This window comes from Catharus ustulatus, chromosome Z (assembly GCF_009819885.2).
Source record: "Catharus ustulatus isolate bCatUst1 chromosome Z, bCatUst1.pri.v2, whole genome shotgun sequence".
Lineage (NCBI taxonomy): Eukaryota > Metazoa > Chordata > Aves > Passeriformes > Turdidae > Catharus > Catharus ustulatus.
This window is the reverse complement of record NC_046262.2, coordinates 24,972,153-24,992,114: the sequence shown is the minus strand read 5'-3', so window position 1 is coordinate 24,992,114 and position 19,962 is coordinate 24,972,153. Positions and strand designations below refer to the sequence as shown.

Here is a 19,962-nt window from a genome sequence, read left to right as displayed (position 1 = left end):
AAGCATCAATTTATATGGACAGAAGGCTGTAGTTTGGCCCTCTGGGATCCTAACATTCTCTTTTATTAACCTTTTTGCCACACAAGGACTCTATTTTATATGCAAGTACTGATGTTTGTAACTGTAAATACTATCAATTTTTAATTTTCTACAAAGTATTTATAGATTACATCAAGTCAGGACAGCCTTGGGCAGACATGGCATGTCACCAAAGTAAGCAACACAGACTTTAAAAATAATCCCCATTTATTTCAGAAACAGTACATTTAAGAAATACTTCACCTGTGCAGCCACAGACTCCAAAAATAGTTTTGTGGAAATCATCCACAAAATAAGTTAATTCTAAACAATTAGTATTGTGCAACCAAACCCACAACACCCACAGGTTTCAAAGTGCTTAACAAGACAGTAGAAGATTATGGTTCCCATTTTACAATGGGAACAGCTGAAACAGAAAACTCAGGTGGCTTGAGGTTTTACTGAAACTCAGTGTCACAAATGTGGAAAATGGTCTGAGAATCCTGACTCTCAAACCAGTCTTGAGCCACAGATGACTTCACTGTGACTAAATTTATAAACTTAAATTTACAGTAATTTCATGACTATAAGGTGCACCCTTTTGACTAAAATGTTGATGGAAACCTGGAAGTGCGCCTTATAATCCGGCGCACCTTATATATGGACAAAGTTCGGACATTTGCCAACCCGGAAGTGTGAGCCATGGCCACCCTGAGCCAACCCGGAAGCGCGAGCCGCAAGCTCCAGCTGTGCCGGGGCACAATCTGCACCTCACCAGCCACGCCAGCTGGCACTGGACAGGAGTGCTGGGTTCCACGCATGGGGAGGTCGCCTGGGACTGCATTTAAAGGCTACACCAATCTGTGAAAAATGTTTGTGTATTGAGCACCTACCAGTAAACCCCATGATCGCGTGATTCTGTTACTAATTGGTTACTTTGTTGCACGCGGATCCTCACTGGAAAAAAAAAACCTGCGCCTTATAGTCCGGTGCATCTTATATATGGACAAAGTTCGGAAATTAGCCGACACCCAGAAGTGCGCCTTATAATCCAGTGTGCCTTATAGTCATGAAATTACTGTATTTTAAATTTAGAAACAGAGACCAAAACACCACTTGGTTCTTTCAGCTCAAATAACAAGCAAAGATTTCTCATTGATATGAGATATAGTCATTACTGTAGCAATCTGTATATCAGTCAGACTGGATACAAATATACCAAAGTCACTTATGGGGAAAGAATCCCATCACACAAGACAGATGAAAAGAGATAGTGGCATGGAGAAAGCTAAACCCCAGGATCCACTGGAACCACCAAAACTGAACTTATGGCAGGGCAATGCTCCAGGGAAACCCCCAAAATGTCAAGCAGAATTTCTTAGTTTCAGGAGTTTCTGCAGAGACCCCTGCACTTGCAAACACTTCCCTCATGCTGGAGCGTGGGTAGCCCAGCTGCTGTGGCAGCCCAGTGGCTCCTGAGCCACTTCCCTACCAGGAGATTGGCATGGCCATGGCAAGCAGAGGCTGTTGGAGAACTCTTGTTATACAGCCAAACCATGGCCCGTTCAGGCACCTGTCAGCCTGGGATCATGCTAGTGCACAGCCACAGGACTTGCACAGAAAGATGCTTCATGCAGAGTCCTCATTTCTGCAGTATGGCTATTCTTATTATTACTGCTCAATTTTGTGTGTTCTGCACTTCAACTAAGTAATACATTGCTGAACAGCAAGTAGAAATAGCACTTGTTATCCACTGTGTGTAGACATACTGTCTCAAGAGTACTGGGATTTCACGGAAAGATATTCCTACAGGCACAGACAAGAAAGAAGATTGACCTCTTTTGGCATGGATACCTCCCCCAAGTGGCTGCAGAGACTGCCCTTAGGGCAGGATGTACTCTGCCTTTGGAGAACACACAGCTGTGTGCATTCAACAGTGCACAACTGCTTCAACTAACTTTCACTGTTTGTGAAACCAACAGTGTTGGCACAGTTCCTGATCACACGCTTCGCAGCAGGAAAAGCAACGCACAGGTTAGCAGGGAGAACAATGGTACACACAATGCAGTGTATGGGATCTTTCCCTTACATAATCCAGTCATATTCACATTGCAAAGATCTATGCAGCTCCCACATATGAGAAGTGGAACTTAGGTGAGGTCACACGGCTCATTTGGTGTCATGCTGATCTCTTGATTTTTTCTGTGAGATGGGCACTTGCAGTTTCCCTGAGGTAGCAGATACAGAGGCCTTCCCTTTATTCCTTTAAAAGCACAAGCAAAGGAAAAGAGAACAGGCAGACAGAACTGCTGGATCTTCTTATAAAAGATACAAATACACTTGAAGTAAAATACATTTCTGAAATACTCCACTGGACAGACATCATGAGAGCCTCCATAAGCAAACTTCACTATCTTCCAATCACCCTGAAGACAATTATAAGTTTATTGTGGCAAAACAGTTAATCAGAGAGAAGTGAACTTTCATAAATAAATAGCCAGGCACCTGGCTCTGCAGGTCCTGGACGTTATACAGAATGGACTTTTTTCTCACTGTCGTCCTGCAGTGGGTCAAGACAGCAGAACTGCAGGTGCTGAGCACACAACACTCACAGCAGAGAACACAGCACTGCTATGTCAAGGCATTCGTAGAACTTAAGTGCAGAAAATGTTCATCAGAGGACAAATATACCCACTCCTCCTGTTGCTCTGCCACCTTTTCTGCCAAGCATTTTACCAGGACAGGATCTACTTTGGAGTCAATCTTATTGGCGAACCAGTGTCCGTAATTCAGAAGCCATCTTAATTCCCCAGCCCCGTAGATGCAGACACTGCGCAGGTGGGTACCAGTGCATGGAGGGTACAAATAGTCTTCCAGATAATTCCATTTCACCAGACGAGTTTTGCTTTGTAAGTCTGTTACATCCTGGGATGACCTTGGAACTTCCCCAGGGACCCCAGGAACACGTACAAGAGTGGCCCAGAAATGTTCATCTGGAGAGTATGTGTCCCTTGACCATTCAAAAAAATCTTTTGCAAGTGAGCTTTCAAGGGTATATTGAATAAATTCTCGGCTTAAAACAAAATAGGCACTGCCTACAAATATCTCAATATCATGAGGTGGCGGATTCTTGGAAATGTTGGTTTTTACAGGCATCTGCATGTATTCATAAGGCACTTTCATAAGTTCATAGTGATAAGTAAATCGTTCTCTTTTGCTGCTGCTTGGCTTTGAAGTTTCCAGCATGTTTCCTCCACCAAGTTTCTTCAGTTCAGCAACCAACTGGAAATTTGATCTCAAAGGGAAATCTTGGCCACATAAATTGATAGCATACTTCCAAGGAACTGGAGACTCCATCAAATCAGACAAACAATTGAAATCTGCTTGCAGACGTGAAATATGTGCGTAGTCCACTGTCTCCAATTTTGATGCAATGAAAATATTTGGGAAACATTCAGCTAGATTGTTCAAAGCAGATTTGAAACTTTTGGCTGCTTTTTGGTCATAATGGATGCAGTAAATATTTTGATGACTGTACAATGAATGTATGAGCCTTTCTACCATTGCTGCATCTTTGTGAACAACCAAAGAATAGGCAATTGGAAAACTCTCCTCCTCTGGAGAAACACGTTTTAGCTGGTATTTCCTAAGTGAACGATACACGTGACAGTCACTTGTCATTGCTACAATATCTTCATCAGCTAAATCAACTATTTCTTTTCTTCTTATCTCTAAACTCTTGCCAATTTCACGAGGATCTTGTTCGTATATAGACGAACAATTAATTTCATACTGGAACTCATTTCTAGGGTATGAATATCTGTTTCTAACATAAGAAGAAGTGCTCAAGAAGTGCTCAACTAAGTAAATGCCTTTAGAGGGAAAAAAGTGTCTTTCGACATGGAGGAGCTTCAGCAGTGCAATCAGCCATCCCGTAATACAGAGAATCAAGATCTTCCTTTGTGAGGGACATTTGTAGGACCACTTGTGTCTCTTCATTCTGCAAGAAGAAAGAGACATGGTGTTATTTTAAATCAGAAAACATCAGAGACCATTCCAACCTCTAAGATGGATATGTGCACACCAGTCTGCCTATAGCATAAACATCGCCTCATTAGGAAGGGTGCTGGTAATCTCTAGTTTCTTCCTAATCGTAATTTTAAAATTTCATTTTACTGAATTAGTTAAATTAAGGCAATAAACCAGATGACTTCAAGTCAAATAAGAGTTTCAGAATAAGACTCCCACTGTTATTTTCCCAAACCTTTTTAAAATTTCTAATGAGTCACTGAAGTACAGCAACCCCAGGACTAGGAAAAGCATTAAAGTCATCCATGTGAGCAGGAAGGATTATTTATTTTCCTGAGTAACTTCAATGGGAGCAGCACAGCAATGTCTAGTAAGTCTGCAAAGAATGTGTTCCTAATGGTAGATATAACTATTGGTTTTTTTTTAAAAGCGTGAAACTGAAAGCTTTAGAATTCAAACACTGCGTTCTCATTCTCATTAACACTGGACCTGGCTCATAAAGATGTGCAGGGGGAAATTAATTCCTTCCTGTGCTGCGCCAACAGAATCTGATAAGCCCAAAGTCCTTTCCCTCTTCAGATTTCTTCTGGAAAATACTTCTAACTTGCCCTGAAGACAGAGGTGGATAAAGACATAGCACTTTCATCCACTGGGGTGAACATACAAGGAATGTACCCTTCTGAAGGCAGAAGGGGTGGTGGTAAGCAACAGTACATCCATCCTGCTCTCTGCCAAGTGACATAACCTTGGATGTGACCACAAAAACACACGCCCCTTCTTATACAGCATGTTATTTAATAACAGTCCTGTGTAACACATTAATAACTGAGGTATTACCACAATTAAAGCTAAATACAGAGATCCTCTTCCATATAGCTTGGCTTTACTGGCTGAGTGTAATCAGCGTTACTACTATCCCTGAATTAAAATTACACCAGAACCACCTGCAAGTGCAGTAGTAAACTTAGTTCTACTTAGCTTAAATGAAGATCTACTTTTTCTTTAAATTGAACAGCTCCTGGTACTTTCTTTTGAATAGAAACTGTTTCAGAGTGTTTCCAGAGCCAATAAAATAGGGGGGCCAGTAGATGTGGCTCAGATGCCTGCACATCTCACATACGCATGTAAAATCAAGTACTGAGATGTGCATTCAAATTTACTGCAAGACTAACTTGGGCATCTTTAGCATTCCCTTAAATGTCAAGTCTTGCAAGTTGTAGCTACATTTAAATTGCGGCTTGTCAAGGCAGAGCTTTATCATTTGTCTGTTCTCTCTTGACTTTGCCTTTTCCTGTGCCTCTTTGCCCTTAATATTTCTATTCTAGCGCAACAAGAAAGAAGGCAATGTTATCTTCTTGTTTCACCTGGGCATTGCCAGGTGCAGACCAGGGTAAGCAAGCACATACCTCTTTCGTAGAAACCAAAGCTGAGTTACTCTCTGCAGGTTTTAGAAACAGTTTCCAGGTATGCTAACAAAGAAAGAGAAAAAACAGATCTTATAGAATCATATGATAGTTTAAATTGGAAGGGACCTTCCAAACAGGAAACCTTCCACTAGGCCTCAAAAAATTTCAGGGATGGGGAATCCACAACTTCTCTGGACAACCTGTTGCAGTGCCTCATCACCCTCAAAATGAAGTGAGACATTCATAACCCTATGAAGCTAAAAATCCCACGTTCCCCCAATAGGAAGCAGGTGCTTTCCTTCATCTCCTCTTCAAATTAATCCCAGCCCAATGTCTAATCTGGGTTTCCCCTTTACCTACTTCCTTTATGCATCTGTGTTCCTGGAGAAAAATCACTTTTAAAAGCTGCTCCTAACCAAAGGCAGGTTTTCAGCCACGTGAAAAAAGCCCTGTAGAGGGGAAGACAGGTAACCTGCCCTGGTTTTTGATTTGGAGGGAAAAGACTTGTGTGGTGTGATCTTTCTTTGAAGCCTGCCCCATGCCTCTGCCCAGTGTCTCCCTGGCTACCAAGGACAACACCTACCAGCCCTGGCTGAACAGGAATTGCCTAAACCAGGGAGTGAATCTTCTCTTACCCTCTCCTGCAAAAAGACAAGTCTGGAGAAAGAAAAGGAGGGGAGAAAACCAACACATCCCAAACTTCTCCCAAACCTTTCTACCTGTGTCAGCTCTGGCCAGCTTCTGCCCAGTGCCAAACATTCTGTTGCTATGAAACCAAACAAAGCCATAGAATCTCACAATGTCCTGAGTTGGAGGGGGCCCACAGAATCATTGAACTACAACTCCTGGCCGGTACAGGATACCCCAAGAGTCACACCATGTGCCTGAGAGCATGGTCCACCTCAGAGTTCTGTACTCTGTCAGGCTGGTGCTGTGACCCTTCCCCGGGGGACTTCTTCCTGTGCCCAGCCACAGTCTGGGTGGAGACTCTTTTCCTTACACTTAACTTAAACTTCCCACACAACTGCAGATTGTTCCCTTGGGTCATGCCACTGTTCACCACAGAGAAGAAAGGAAGTTGTAAGTCACCATGAAGTCTCCCCTCAGCCTCCTCCAGGCTGAACAGACCAAGTGACTTCAGCCACTCCTCACACAACTTCCCCTCCAGATCTTCCACCATTCTCTTGGCCCTCCTTTGGACACTTTCCAACAGCTTTACATCTCTCTTACACTGTGGCACCCAGAACTGCCCCCAGCACTCACGGTGATGCTGTCCCAGTGCAGAGCAGAGCAGGACAATCCCCTCCCTTGCCTGGCTGGTGATGCTGTCCCTGATGTCCCCCAGGACACCGGGAGCCCTCCTGGCTGCCAGAGCACTGCTGACTCATGTTGAACTTGCCATCAACCAGGACCCACTGGTCTGCTTCCACAGGGCTGCTCTCCCAACCTTTTTCATCCCAGTCTGTCCATACATCCAGGCTTGCCCTGACCCAGGTACAGAATCCAGCACCTGTTTTTGTTAAACTTCATACGATTGGTGATTGTCCAGCCCACTAATTAGTTGAGATCGCTCTGCAGGGTCTCTGCTTTCAACAGGTCCTCCCAGTTTAGTGTCCCAGTTTACAGCTTTGAGTTTATCTTGAGTATCCAAGCGATTAGTGAATAGGTTGAAGAGGGCTGGCCCTAAGGTGGAGCCCTGTGGAACCCCACTGGTGACAGGGCACAGCCTGATGCCACCCCATTCACTGTAACCCTTCAAGTCTGACGCATCAGCCAGCTGATCACCTATTGCATGACATACCCAGAAGGATCCTGTGAGATACAGGATCAGAAGCTTTTCTGAAATCCAGAAAGATCACATCACACCTACAACAGGTGAGCTACTTTGTCTTTAGAAGGAATTAATTTGTCAAGTAGGACCCTTCCCTCGTGAAGCCATGCTGGCTATGAACAATGAATGCATTTTCTTTCAAAGGTTTTTCAATAACTCCCAGAGTAATCTTCTCCATAATTTAACCAGGCACTGGAGTGAAACTGGCAGTACTGTAGTTACCAGGGTCATCCCTCTTGCCATGAAGGAATTCTTCCTCATATCCAACCTGAACCTGCCACGGTGCAGCCTGAAGCCATTTCTTATGCTGTTGCAGGTTGCCTGGGAGAAGAGGTTGACCCCCACCTTGCTACAACCTTCTTTCAGGCAGTTGTAGAGAGCAGTAAGATCCCCCCTAAGTCTCCTCTTGTCCAGGCTAAAAAAACCCAGCTCCCTCAGTCACTTCTCATATGACCCTTCATCACCTTTGTTTCTCTTCTAAATCATTTATCAGTAAAAAATCTTTCAGCAACTGGGATTTCTTGATGAACAGTGTGAGACCGAAGAATTATATCTCTTGGAACAGAATGGCTATCACAAACCTCATCAGGCTTTGATTCAGCTACAAAACCTTATTTTTTACCACATGCGGACTCAAAGCCCAACTCAGACATAGAGGTGTGGTGTACATACTGTCCTCTTGAGGAGCACAGAATGCATGAACAAGGCAGATAAGAACAGCAACCTACTGCTGCCCAAAGCACCTATCTTGGGTAGCACTGCCCAGATGCTAACTCTGGTTATCCTGCTCACAAAAACTTTTTCCTCAGGTGATGCCATGCTGTACACAGGCAAGGTTCCATCTTCTGTATCAAGATTTTATATTGTGATTTTATATTATGAGCTTTGTTCTGTAAAATGTGTTACTTGTCTTTTCTACATGTGAGAAGATTCCTGAGGTACATTTGCTTGTACCAGGACCTCAGGAGGCCAGGAGCCCCAAGTCTTCACCCAGCATAACACTTCTATCCAGATCCTCCCCAGGCTATACAGCCCTTTAATGAACCTGGGGTCACAGGGAAATCCTCTTCTGCCTCTGCACTACCCTATTATTAAACCTTCCAGAGTTTGCCCTCTCCAGGTTGGCCAAAAACAAACACATGAGCTTTTATCAGATTAACATATCAATTTATTATGTCAAAAAATCTGCATTTCCCTTATCACTGGCACTGTAACGCAAAACACAAAAAAATAATTTCATTAAAGTCTGGGAATTATCTCTCCCTTTACAACTGCTGCTTGCTTACATTCAGTCAAAGAAGATGGATGAAGGTAAAGCATCCATCCCTCAAGACCAATTACAGTTCAGACTCACAAAGATAATGCACTCAACTGCAAGGACTGCTGTGTCAAATGTTTCTGAATTCATAAAGCCAGCATGCCAATTGCTCAGGATTCAATCTCAAAATGAACATAGGTGAAATTGTCAGGAAAGGGAGGAAATCCTCTTCCCAGGTCCTCAGGTTCATGTGGGATGACTCTGACTACAGGAGTGTGGTAGCTGGGAGGTGGCCCAGCTAAAAGCTTCCAGTCATGAACCTCAGGCATTAATTGCAGCTTTTCTGATTGACAGCAAGGCTCCAAGCATGTCTTCTGTGATACAGAAGTTTAAAAATGTTAGGCAAGGGTAAGGGGTGCTGCTAATATCAGATGCAATCTGGTTGGAAAACCCTGAACATGCTGTTCTCTGAACTACTGAATGATTTTGCATTTCACTAGCACCTCCAAAAAACATGTACATTGTCTCAGGTCAATATATGTCTTAGTACTTCCTGTTTCAGGAACTTCCTGTTTGAACTGAACTGAGTTATAAAAGAAATTCAGTTTTGAATGAGAACAAAGTATTCCAGAGTGCAACAATTCATCTCGTTTTATAGATTAGGGTACTTTCACCAAAATTGGGGTAGATTAGAAAAATGTTTGCTTCTTCATTTGTATCTTTTAATAACTAAAAAATCTTCTTTTTGGTAAAAATTTGTAAAAGCAGCAGTGGGACTGCTGGCCTCCAAGGCAGACCCAAAGAAGGGTCTACCTGAAAAACTAGTTTGCTGTTTCACCTGAGTGCTCTGTAATTTTTTCTGCATTTTGATTTTAAATGCTCTGAGGCCACTGTGCACTATCACATATAAGGTATCAAGGTTATTGCAAGATTGAAGTTTATGATTACTATATTATTTAATTTTTATTATTCATAATTCCATAACATTGAATATGTAAGATGCTGTGGAAACAATACCAACCAGTGTAAGCAAGGTTTTAACTAGTTTTGAGTATGCCCACCAGAATTTTCTCTGAATTTAGCAAATCAGTTAACTTTGCATCTTCTCGGTGCTGTGCAAAGAAATTTTTGTGGGTCAGCTGGGGAACTGCATATAGAGGTAGCATTGGATAACTCATACCAGTCCAGCATCTTTTCCCTGGAGGGAAGCAGACCATCACATAGAAAGGGGAGCAAAGTCTCACCCTGTAAACACACAGTCCTTGAGAGAAAAAATAGGAACTACTGTTGCTTTTAATTGGAGGAAAAACACAAAAGTCAGGTAAAACTCTACATTATGAGACGTGGTGGTTCAAATTGAAGAACCACCTGGGAGCACATACATTAGTTCATTGGGAATAACATTTTTTACAAAATATACCTCCACTCCTTCAGGGTAAAATCAAGTTTAAACTAACACTCCTACTGAGAAACTATATGTTATCATACATTGTTTCATAGAATTACAGAAACCTGGAAATACACGGCTTGGAAGGGAACCTTTACATGTCATCTAGTCCAACTCCTCCACCATAGGTAGGAACATTTCCATTAGACTGCTTGAGGTTATCACAACACCTAGTCATACTTAATGTTGGGAAGCACAACTTAATGTGGTGAAAATACCCCCACTACTTCTAGATTTGGCCTTGAACAAAACAGCAGAGAACCTGTTCTGCATCCTAGTTGCTCTGCTATGCATCTAGACACACACTTTGCCCAAACCAAGCATCTGAAGCACTCTGCAGCTGGTGGAAAGATACCAGGAACTGCAAAGGATCATCAACTCATCCGAAAGCATGAATGGTGAGACGGGCTGGGTGAAGCATCCATGGGAAAGTAATGGTCACAACAAATGAAAACCAGGAAAAAGCCCAGCTTTTGCACCACAACTGCCAGCTCTGCCAACTCTGCTTGCAATGGCACAGCCTTGTTGCACCTCTAATGTGAAGAATTCCAGGGTTAGCAGTATCGCACCCAGCCCTGATCCTCTGCCAGGAACACCCCAGCAGCTCCTCCATCCCAGAGTGGCACTCAGATACAACAGAAAAAGCCAGGAAGCTGCTCTGGCCAGCCCAAGTCTGAACCAGCTTAGAGAACCAAGATCCTGCTCTGGCTGACCTCCAATGGCTTATATACACCAATGCTGCAGCAGTTTCAGCCCTCTTTGAGGTCAACCCTCGGTAAACATTTAAGGAAGCATTTGAGAGCTCAGAGGAATGGACAGGTTCCCTTCATCGGCACAAAGAAACTGGAAAGCTTTGGGCTCACACTGTCTCTGAAGACAAGTTTCCACTTTAGTAAGACTCTAATAATATACATCTGTAGACCTGGTTCCTGTGAGAGACCAGGGCTTTGCTGCAGCTCCCCACACTATTATTTTTGCTTTTTCCACAAACCCAATGCACACAGACTCTCAGTCTGTGCAACTTTGTGATGCCAATGTCATTCTTGCACAGGAGGAGTACACAGCTCCCTTCACCCTGAGCAGCAACAAATTACCAACTCTCACATTCCTCTTGCTCAGCATGGCAAGTCTCCCCTCCCATCCACACAGTACAGAGGTGTTCCCAGTTTGTCCAGTTTGTATTCAGAGCATACTGAATTAGCAGCTTCTGAGCTACCTTGTTTGAGAAAATACAGAATTTTTCCGCTCCCCAGCACTCCATTCCCTTTCCTCACTGTCTTTTCTGATACAGCATCTGCTGCATTTAATTCAAGTGCTTCAGTCATTACAGGTAGAAGCTTCCAAGTGGATCTAGAATGCCCACAAGCTCCCTGGATGCTGCCTGCAAGTTGGATCCATTATGAATCATCCATCATCACTCCATCCTATGAGGTCCATCACAGGAAGCACAGAACCTGGTGGAGCTAAGATGTCAGATGTACCTCCAGGTAGAAGAATAAAACTCCTGCTTTGAAGGCTGGGTTTTTGCTCAGGAAAAAAAAAGAACAGCTCTCTGCTCAAAGAGAGCTGACATCACAGGGGAAGAAAGGCATGCCTTTGGTGTTGGAAGCAACTGGCTTAGCAGCAGGCATGCAGGCAGGACTACCTGAGGAAGTCTGTAACCCATCTGCGTGCAAGAACCAATGCATCACAACTTTCCTGAGGAACACAAGGTATGTATCAATGTCCACTGGTCCTCTGTCCTCTGCCAGTCCTTCCTGAATGACCTGCTCAGCTGGCAAGCAAAGTCCAATTTCAACCCCCAGCTACACTGAGGTACAGAAAACAAAAGCCAGGATCTCTCCTAATAGCATTATCAAATTTATAATACTTCTTTTCTACTTAAGCAATACCAATCAAAGAGGTCTGTGACTTTCTACAGATGCCACAAACTGTTTTTGGCGTCATGCAAGACAGCCAGCTGTTGTGAATCATATCTTGTTTCTTGTCACATGTGCTTGGGACTGACTTACCCAGAGCATAGACTGACAAGACATGTTGACTGTCAGTAGAATAGGGATTATTGGGAAGTTCAGGCTGTGAGCAGGCAGTGCTCTCTCCTCAGTGGATCTGAAATACACAGTGCTTGCTACAAAAACCATTGTGAGCTTGCTTGTGTGCTTGCCACAGAGCAAGAGTTAAGTGAAAAGGTCAAGTTTCAGTCCAAGTCTGTGGAAGGAGATAAAAGAGGGAGAGCAGATGTAGGGGAACAGGAGTGCTTTTACCCCAACAACTGATTCTTTCTTGCATGAAGAAAACACTTCTGCATATGTACAGCATGAATCAAGCTCCTTGCTGTCACTTAGATCAAAAAAATAAAATGGGAATGGGTGCTGAGAAGAGCAGGAGCAGCAGAACAGAGGTTGGGAAATTACAAAAGAGGAGAAGGGACAGAGGGAATTAATAAGGGTAAGTACTTTCATGTAGGTAGCATTAACAACAACAACAACAATCAGAGTAGCAGTAGTAGAAGTGTTTTCTCCAACCTGTTACACCCCCATCATTCAAAGGCGTCTGAGGTAAAAACAGTGTCTACACCTCTCCTTGGAAACCAGGTCACAGAGTATTTCAGCAGCCAACACCATTACTACATAAAGCAGCAACTATGGGAACAATTCCCTTTCCTCCAAGTAAAAACACTTCAGGAAAGTTGCCCCTGATAAAATATCTCTGTTTGTTTAAAACACACCTGCTTACACAGTAATGCAAATTTGGTGGTTTGCATGACCAACTCTGCAAAAATTTAGTTAGCTCCTCCTGGTTTTCCCTCTGGTCTGTACAAATCAAGTCTGGGTCTTGATAGGTCTATTGGTAAGGCAGAGGAAATCATGTTCCTGGGAAACTAGGGAAGAGGAAAAGTAATCATGTGCTTTCCTAAGCTATTTATTTAAATTTTTTGTAAACTATCTATCTGAATTAAACTTTTAACAGTACTTAACTATTCAGTGCTGCTCACTGGAAAAGTTAATTTATTAATGTGCTTTTTTTTACTGCTGCTAGCTGGTTGTTTCCATTACAAAATTATCTATTGATAGGGATCACGGGATTTCTGTTGGAGTATATTTTATTGTCATTAAATCTCAATCAGTTGGTTCTATAAAGTTTGCCTGGTTTTCTGCCCACTTGCCCAACAGGAGGCTCAGCCTAAGAGGCAGTCACACTTAGCACCAGTTTCATTCTGCACATCTCAGCCCCATGTTTTGGCTTGCCCACCTGATGAAAGATTACTTACTTTTCATTTACATTTTCCCTGAATGATGGACAACTAAAGAGCTAAGTAACTTTACCTACTTAAACACTTAATTGCAAGATGTGGAAAAATATGTCTTTACTTTTAGAGGTAATTAGATGATAAACCTGCAAATTTTAAGACCATGAAGACTTAAAACAACACAGTGTCCCAATGTAAAACAGTAAGAAACAACTACAGTTTATCACAGTGTGGTTTTTGCCTCTGGAAGCAGAAAGAAAGGTTCTTGCCACACATCAGGGAAACACAGGTTCAGCAGAGATCTGGCAGTTAGGATATTGTTATAAGTGCATGACATATTGTTGGCTTTTCGCAACTATGGGGATAAATGCTATATGTATAATGTTAAAATAGCTTTTCTGTATGAATGTAGGTTTTTTCTTTTCTTCTAACAGCAAAAGTTAGACATAAGCTTTTTAGCAATAGTATGCTTAAACTACCCGCCTAGTTGAGATAACAGCCTGTGAACATGTGACGGAAACCCTGCAGCTAACACAACAATTATCAACACTCACTGGCTGCAAACGGCCAGGACCACCACCCAAATTAAAAGATTATAAGAAAAAAAATAAAACCACAAGTCAAAAAACATGCATGCTCTAAAAAAGCAAACCCAAAAAGTAGCCATGCTAAATAGTTACCAGAAATTTTTACTATGCAAAAAAGACTAATAAATATGCAACAAGATAATGTATTGCAAAGTGTATTTAAAAGAGTGTTCCCAAAGCAACTGTGTGCTCTTAGCAGCTTGCCAAGCATCCGGCTGTTTTAACCCTTTACTTTATGTTTATCTCCTACTGTCTTTTTATTAAACCTTTTAAATTTTACCAGAACAGATATCACAGATATCATAGATATATTTCACAGATATCACACTTGACTTTGTCCCAGTCTTAATCATGAGAACTCTTTCTTGCACAGTATCTGTATTTCCTAGCAGAACTTCCTGCGCAGACAGTAAGTTGCTTTGCTTCTCTGTTTGCCACCCAGCTCCTGCTCTCTATGCTCTTTAGAAAAGCTGGATTCTCCTTTCCAGTTGTCTCCAGTGGTAATCCCCATAGTTTCAGGAAAATATCTTAGATCAATTTCAGCATATTCATGTCCCAGACATATGTCAAGGTATAGAAAGTCAATGTCTCAGCTCTTTGGCCAGGAAAAGAGGCAAGCAATTTCTGCAGGGTCATACAAGCAACACAAGAGAGAACATGGTTCCTCTGCAGCCTCAACTAATCTGAATTGCTCTACAGTAACTTTTCATGAAAGCCCTTTTGCCGGAGGCCTGAAAAATCTCTCAGCAAATCCCTTGGTACATCTCATACTACTGTGTGATGGTAGTCAGAGGATTTGCAGCTCTCTTAAAGCAAGAAAGTGCTACGAAGGCCCAGAGACAGTCAGTCATCGAAATTCCCAAGCCTGATGCTTATACATTGAGAATTTCAATTCTCTGACTTTGTGACATGGGGGTATTCATGCTTGCCAAGGATATAGTGTACTATAAAGGCAGGAGTCAAGAAAACAAGCAAACAAAATCCCACTAACAAATACATACTCCAACAAATAGAATTTGGTCCCTTCTAATTTGTGGCGGTCTACAGTTTAACAGTTTTTTTCCACCTCATATGAGAGTTTAAAGCAATAGTAGTACAGTGGAGAGAGGGTTAACCTTTAAACTACAGCATAATATAAAAAATTATACCCAAAGGGACAGAATTTGTATTCATTGGCAAGGAGAAGCACTGTAAAAGAAGGTGGAAATTTCCTGTTAGACAGGGAAGCCCGAGAAGCTGCACCACACCACAGAAAAGCTCCCATTAACAGCTCAAAATATTTCTCTATTTCCTTCACCCCACCACCAAGCTGCCTGCAGACTCTTGTCTGCAAACCCCCACTGTAAATCACACTTTAAGACATTTCTGCCCCCCACAAACACAGCTTGTCGCATCAGCAAGATCACATCAGAGAGCTGCAGACCTACCTCCTGTACTTTGCTGCGGTCTCTTCCCCTCTTTAGGATGCTCTGTCCCAGGACATCAATATGGGTACAGCCAGCTCGGTGGGCAAACAAAGTCCCAGTGTCTGCTCCATCCTGCCACTGCCAGCAGCCTCCATCAGTATCAGTGCTTCAAGTGCATATGAAGTTGGACATACAGAAGTAGTAGGGATGACATTATTTCTTGCACAAATTAAAAAAGAAGATTTTAAAATGTTAGCTGAAATACAGTGAACATGGAGGCTTGACATGGTAAGTCCCAGGGCTGGCTATGGCTGCAGTTCTGAACTAATAAGCCTCTGCTTTTTAGCAGTTTGGTTGGGAAAGTTTTATTGTTATTATTAAGCTGTGGAAGGCATTATCTGTATAAGAAGTATATATGTTTACTCATATAGCATTTCCAAGCACCAAGAAGGCAGAGAGAAAGGAACATCATAAAAAAGAACAGATCACATCAAAGCAATCTGATTTTCTTCTCTAGCAGAGTAAAGAGGACTTGGGGAGAAGCAGGAAAGCACTGGGACATAAGGAGTCTTGTCAAAAGCCTCACCAAGTTTAAGATGCACACAATACTTCAGGTACCAAGACTCCAGATCTCAGAGGCCTTGCTCCCTTCACGAAAAAAAAAAAATCTCTGGCACTAAGCCAAGGCCAGAAGTTTGGGCTACTATTATGAGACCCACAGTCCTCATGATACATCCCAATATTCTCTTTAGATATGATGACCCACATTGCAAATTCACCTATACATAAATACTTTATATGGTATACGAAGTCTCCACATCAAGAAATACATTTCTGGGCTATTATACCTAACTTTCCTGTGAGTGATGCTTACAAAGAAATTTGAGGAACTAAACACTGTACTACTTGCATATACCACAAACAACTACCATGGTATTTTCCCTCGAGGAAAGCTCTGCAGCAGTATTCCTAAGGCATATGTCGCATTCTCCAGCTCTCCATCCACATTTTGACCAAAATGCACATGCCAGCCTCCCTTTCATCACCGGTCTCCCAGCTGATACAGAATTATAAAGTGCACTTTTGTGACTGCAGTAGGCTGAGTGCCATAAGCCCCAAAGAGAGTCCTTGGTATCACAAATTCAAGGGATCTTACAATCCCGCCTTAGTTCATTGTCACCAGCATTACAAAACTATACAGAGATAACAGTATTCAGATTCCTTAATATGGAATATTAATATTTAATATTGGCACTCTGTTTTCATAAGATGCAATGTGGCAAGATAGTAGCTGGTCAACTGTACCTCTTTTCAGTATGATGGGAGGGTACAGTGGCCAATAATATCACATGTCATAAATTGATTAAAAAATTAAGAAAATGGGTCATTTTCTGTGAGACAAAAGCTCTCAACACATGCAAAACTGGAAAAGATCTGCAGACAGCTATCTTTTGAGTAAGATTTAGGATGCTGACTTGTCCCTGCCTGAAAATCAAGCATGCAGAAAGACCTCCCCCCGAAACAACAATGCACCACAAAACCACACACAGGCCAACTGCACTCCATAGTCAGGGAATCCTGAACAGGCCACAGGCTAGTTACTTGACCCAACAGACAAGCCATGCAGCAGTTATATAACACAGTAGAGCCTATTGCAGGAGGATGGGTGGGTCTCTGACAGGCTGGTATCTCCCCCTCACCTGCCTTTACCTGGCTGCGGTGCCAGCACAGCTGTCTCTCTTGTACTCTGCCTCGCACTTGGTTGCATCACATCACAAATCCTGGTGAAGCCTCCTTCATTTCTGAGTGTTTCAGGGATATGTCTGATGAGGCTTGACTTGTTGACAATTACACAAAATGTATTCCCTTGCTGGATTCAGCACCCTGCTGTTTATGTCATAAGAATGAGCTTTTTATGACTCATCTGGTACATTTCTTAGTTCCTTTATCAGTATTTCTTGGAAGACCTCAAAAGCTGGAGTCACCATATGACTCCTGATGACTCTTTCTGTAGCTGTAACTGCCACGTAAATGCTTTAAGCTTAATTCCTCTGAACTTACCTGGACTACGTATTTCAGATACAGTCTCTTGCCTCTCAGCAAGGTATTTATCAGATGGTCACAGCCAGCCTGTTGACTGACTAGAATGATTTGCACGTATTAGGCAATAAAATAGCATGCATAGTACAGGTTATGAACCATGAAACCTACAGAACCTGGTAATCAAGCAGTTTTCAGTGTCTGGACCTCTTTCTTGGGGGTCAGGATATCCAGTGTAATATCACACAGAGGTGATGCCAACCCAAGCCACTGAGACTTGAATGTATTCCTTATCACCATCACTGCTTTTCAGAAAGATATAATCCTAATGTATACTGTACATATGACAAAAAGTATTAGCCAGGTTTGTTGGTAATCTTTAAATGCTTTTACTGCTGGGCAGTATACACAAAAATGAGAACTGGGCCAAAACCCACACTATCAGATGTATAAAACCAGAAAACACAGTTGCACAAATGTAGTAGCATTTCACTTCCCCTTCTGTGACCATCTCAGAAAAGGTACATGCATGAAAGAACAATCACATCATATCTATGGAGCACATCCAGCCCAGGATGTTGTCTCATAGTAGTCAACAGCTGATGCTTGGAAACAGGAGAAAGAACAAGCACTCTTGAACACCTTCTCCACACATCCTTTCCAGTTCAAGTTCCTTACAGCTTAGAAGTTTTCAAAGATGGGCTACAAATGTCTGTTTCTTAAGAAATTTTGAGTTCTTTCATCCAGTCATTTTTGGACCTACATAAGCTTTCTGACACGCAGAGATGAGGGAGTGTGCGGGTGGGGGGCAACACTACAGCTCACTGGAGCAGAGTGTAAAAACCCACCTTCTTGTACTTGCTTTCAATCTTTTGCCTCTCAGTGTCACTTGACTGTTGTAATTCCCTGGCTGAAAGAAGCAACTAGCTCTTTCATGTTAATCACCCACACTTCAGTTGCAAGTTTATCTAGCATATCTACCCCTCAGCTGTTCCTCTTACAAGCAAACAAATGTAAAAGGACTAGTACTAAGGAAATTTATTTATGCAAAAAGGCTACTATTAAGGAAACATGCCTATCTCAAAATGAAACAAGTTTGTTTGTGGTTTAGATATTTGGAATGAGTTAGAGGATGTTCAGTGGAGCAGATCCTCATGTGGGACATGGCGGAGGTTCCCCATAAGGTCTTGTATTTCCAAGCCTTACTCTGGCATTAATAAATCTGTTCACCCAATAATCAGGGACAAGACACTACCATCTCTCTTCGAGGAAAAAGAAAAAGTTCTGACAGATTCTTGCTATTGTTACTTTTTATTTCCTCACAAGGAAAAAGAGCTTCTTTCTGTACTGAAGAAATGACTAAGAGCACTTGGCAAATTTGAACACAGTTACATGAAGGTTTTGAACAATTTACTAAGAAACGAAAAAATGCCAACATCACAGCAACCTCGATTCCTCTTACCAAACCTTACTTTAAGTTGGTGTAACTGTTGCTTCTGGAGAGAAGCTTATTAGACTACAACATCTGGGCGCACCGCCCACCAGCCGGGCTGTGGGCAAGTGTGTGCCCCGGCTCCGGACACGCGCACCCGGTTACCGAGACACAGAAATCCCCCGTAACTAACTTTCACGACAAACGGCACCTTCTTACCTGAGCTCTCCCGCAGCACCGACGCCGACTCTCCTCCTCCTCCTTCTGCTGCTCCAGCCGCCTCCAGCGCCGCGCCCGGCCCGGCCGCCTCTCCCCCGCGCAGCACCGCCCCGCTGCGCTCCCGCGGACTCAGTGCCGCCCTTTCCTCCTCCTCCTCCCAAACTCCGCCGCTACGGCTGAGCATACAAATTTGAGCCTAGGGCGAAGCCTCGGGGAGGAGGAAGCTGCTACTACCCCAGCGTTCCGCTCCGCCAAGTTAGAGCTCAGCTCCGCGGACCGGGACCCTTCGCTGCCGCTGTCCCGGGATGTGCCCGCCGGCCGCGCACTCACCGAGCGGATCGCGGCCGTCCCGGGCCGGCGCCCTGCTCGGGTCTAAGGGGCGCTCTTGTGTGCACGGGGCGTGTGATGCACAGCATTTTCTCCATGACGTGGAGGAAAAACGACGAGCCGCCGCCCGCCCCGAAACCTGGTGGGCAGGAGGAGGACGACGAGTGGGAAGTGACGGCGAGGTGCCCGCCAGCACCTGGGAGCAGGAGCAATCCGCCGCCTCCACACCGCTCCTCCGGCAAACGCGGCACCGACTTCCCCACGGCTGCCCCTCGGAGGCGGAGCGGCCGAGGAGCTTCCCGAACACTACGGCCGGCTCGACCGGACAGCACGGTGGGACTGGGACTGAGCCCCCGGGACAGGCTCCTTGTGCTCTGCTCGGCTACCCCGGGAGCGCACCGCCGTGAAGAGGGACGGGCTGCCGTGGTCCTGGGGCGGGTGGGCACGAGGCGCGACGATAGCTGCGGCTCTGAACTAATAAGCTGCAGCCCGGCGTCAAGCCTCTCCTTTTTAGCAGGTTGGCTGAGGATATTTTACTATTTTTATTTCGCAGTGAAATAACCTGCCGCTGCACCGGAATACTGCAGCTCCCCAACAGCTTCCAGGATAACGCTGGTGTTTTAAGGTCAGGCCGAGCGGCTGGCTCTGCTCGCAGAGAGCCTGGGGCCCTGGTGTACCGTCTCGGTGAGAAATGTGGAAGACGCCACCGCAC

The 19,962-nt window shown here is 43.7% G+C and overlaps 1 protein-coding gene across 3 annotated transcripts; it reads right to left on the bottom strand.

Annotated features, from left to right (window-relative positions):
- Positions 1–1,056: 1,056 nt before the first annotated feature.
- On the bottom strand, positions 1,057–19,009 carry GCNT4 (glucosaminyl (N-acetyl) transferase 4). 3 transcript variants are annotated; one of them, XM_033086404.1, is made up of 4 exons: positions 18,924–19,009; positions 15,254–15,398; positions 5,454–5,516; positions 1,057–4,018 (listed from the first exon to the last, which is right to left on the bottom strand). In XM_033086404.1, the coding sequence occupies exon 4, from the start codon at positions 4,015–4,017 to the stop codon at positions 2,650–2,652; it is 1,368 nt and encodes a 455-aa protein (XP_032942295.1). In that variant the 5' UTR covers position 4,018; positions 5,454–5,516; positions 15,254–15,398; positions 18,924–19,009; the 3' UTR covers positions 1,057–2,649. The 3 variants fall into 3 exon arrangements, with proteins under 3 accessions (XP_032942295.1, XP_032942293.1, XP_032942294.1); XM_033086402.1 differs by having other exon boundaries at positions 15,254–15,451; positions 18,924–19,006; XM_033086403.1 differs by lacking the exon at positions 18,924–19,009 and having other exon boundaries at positions 15,254–16,608.
- Between the last annotated feature and the right edge of the window lie 953 nt (positions 19,010–19,962).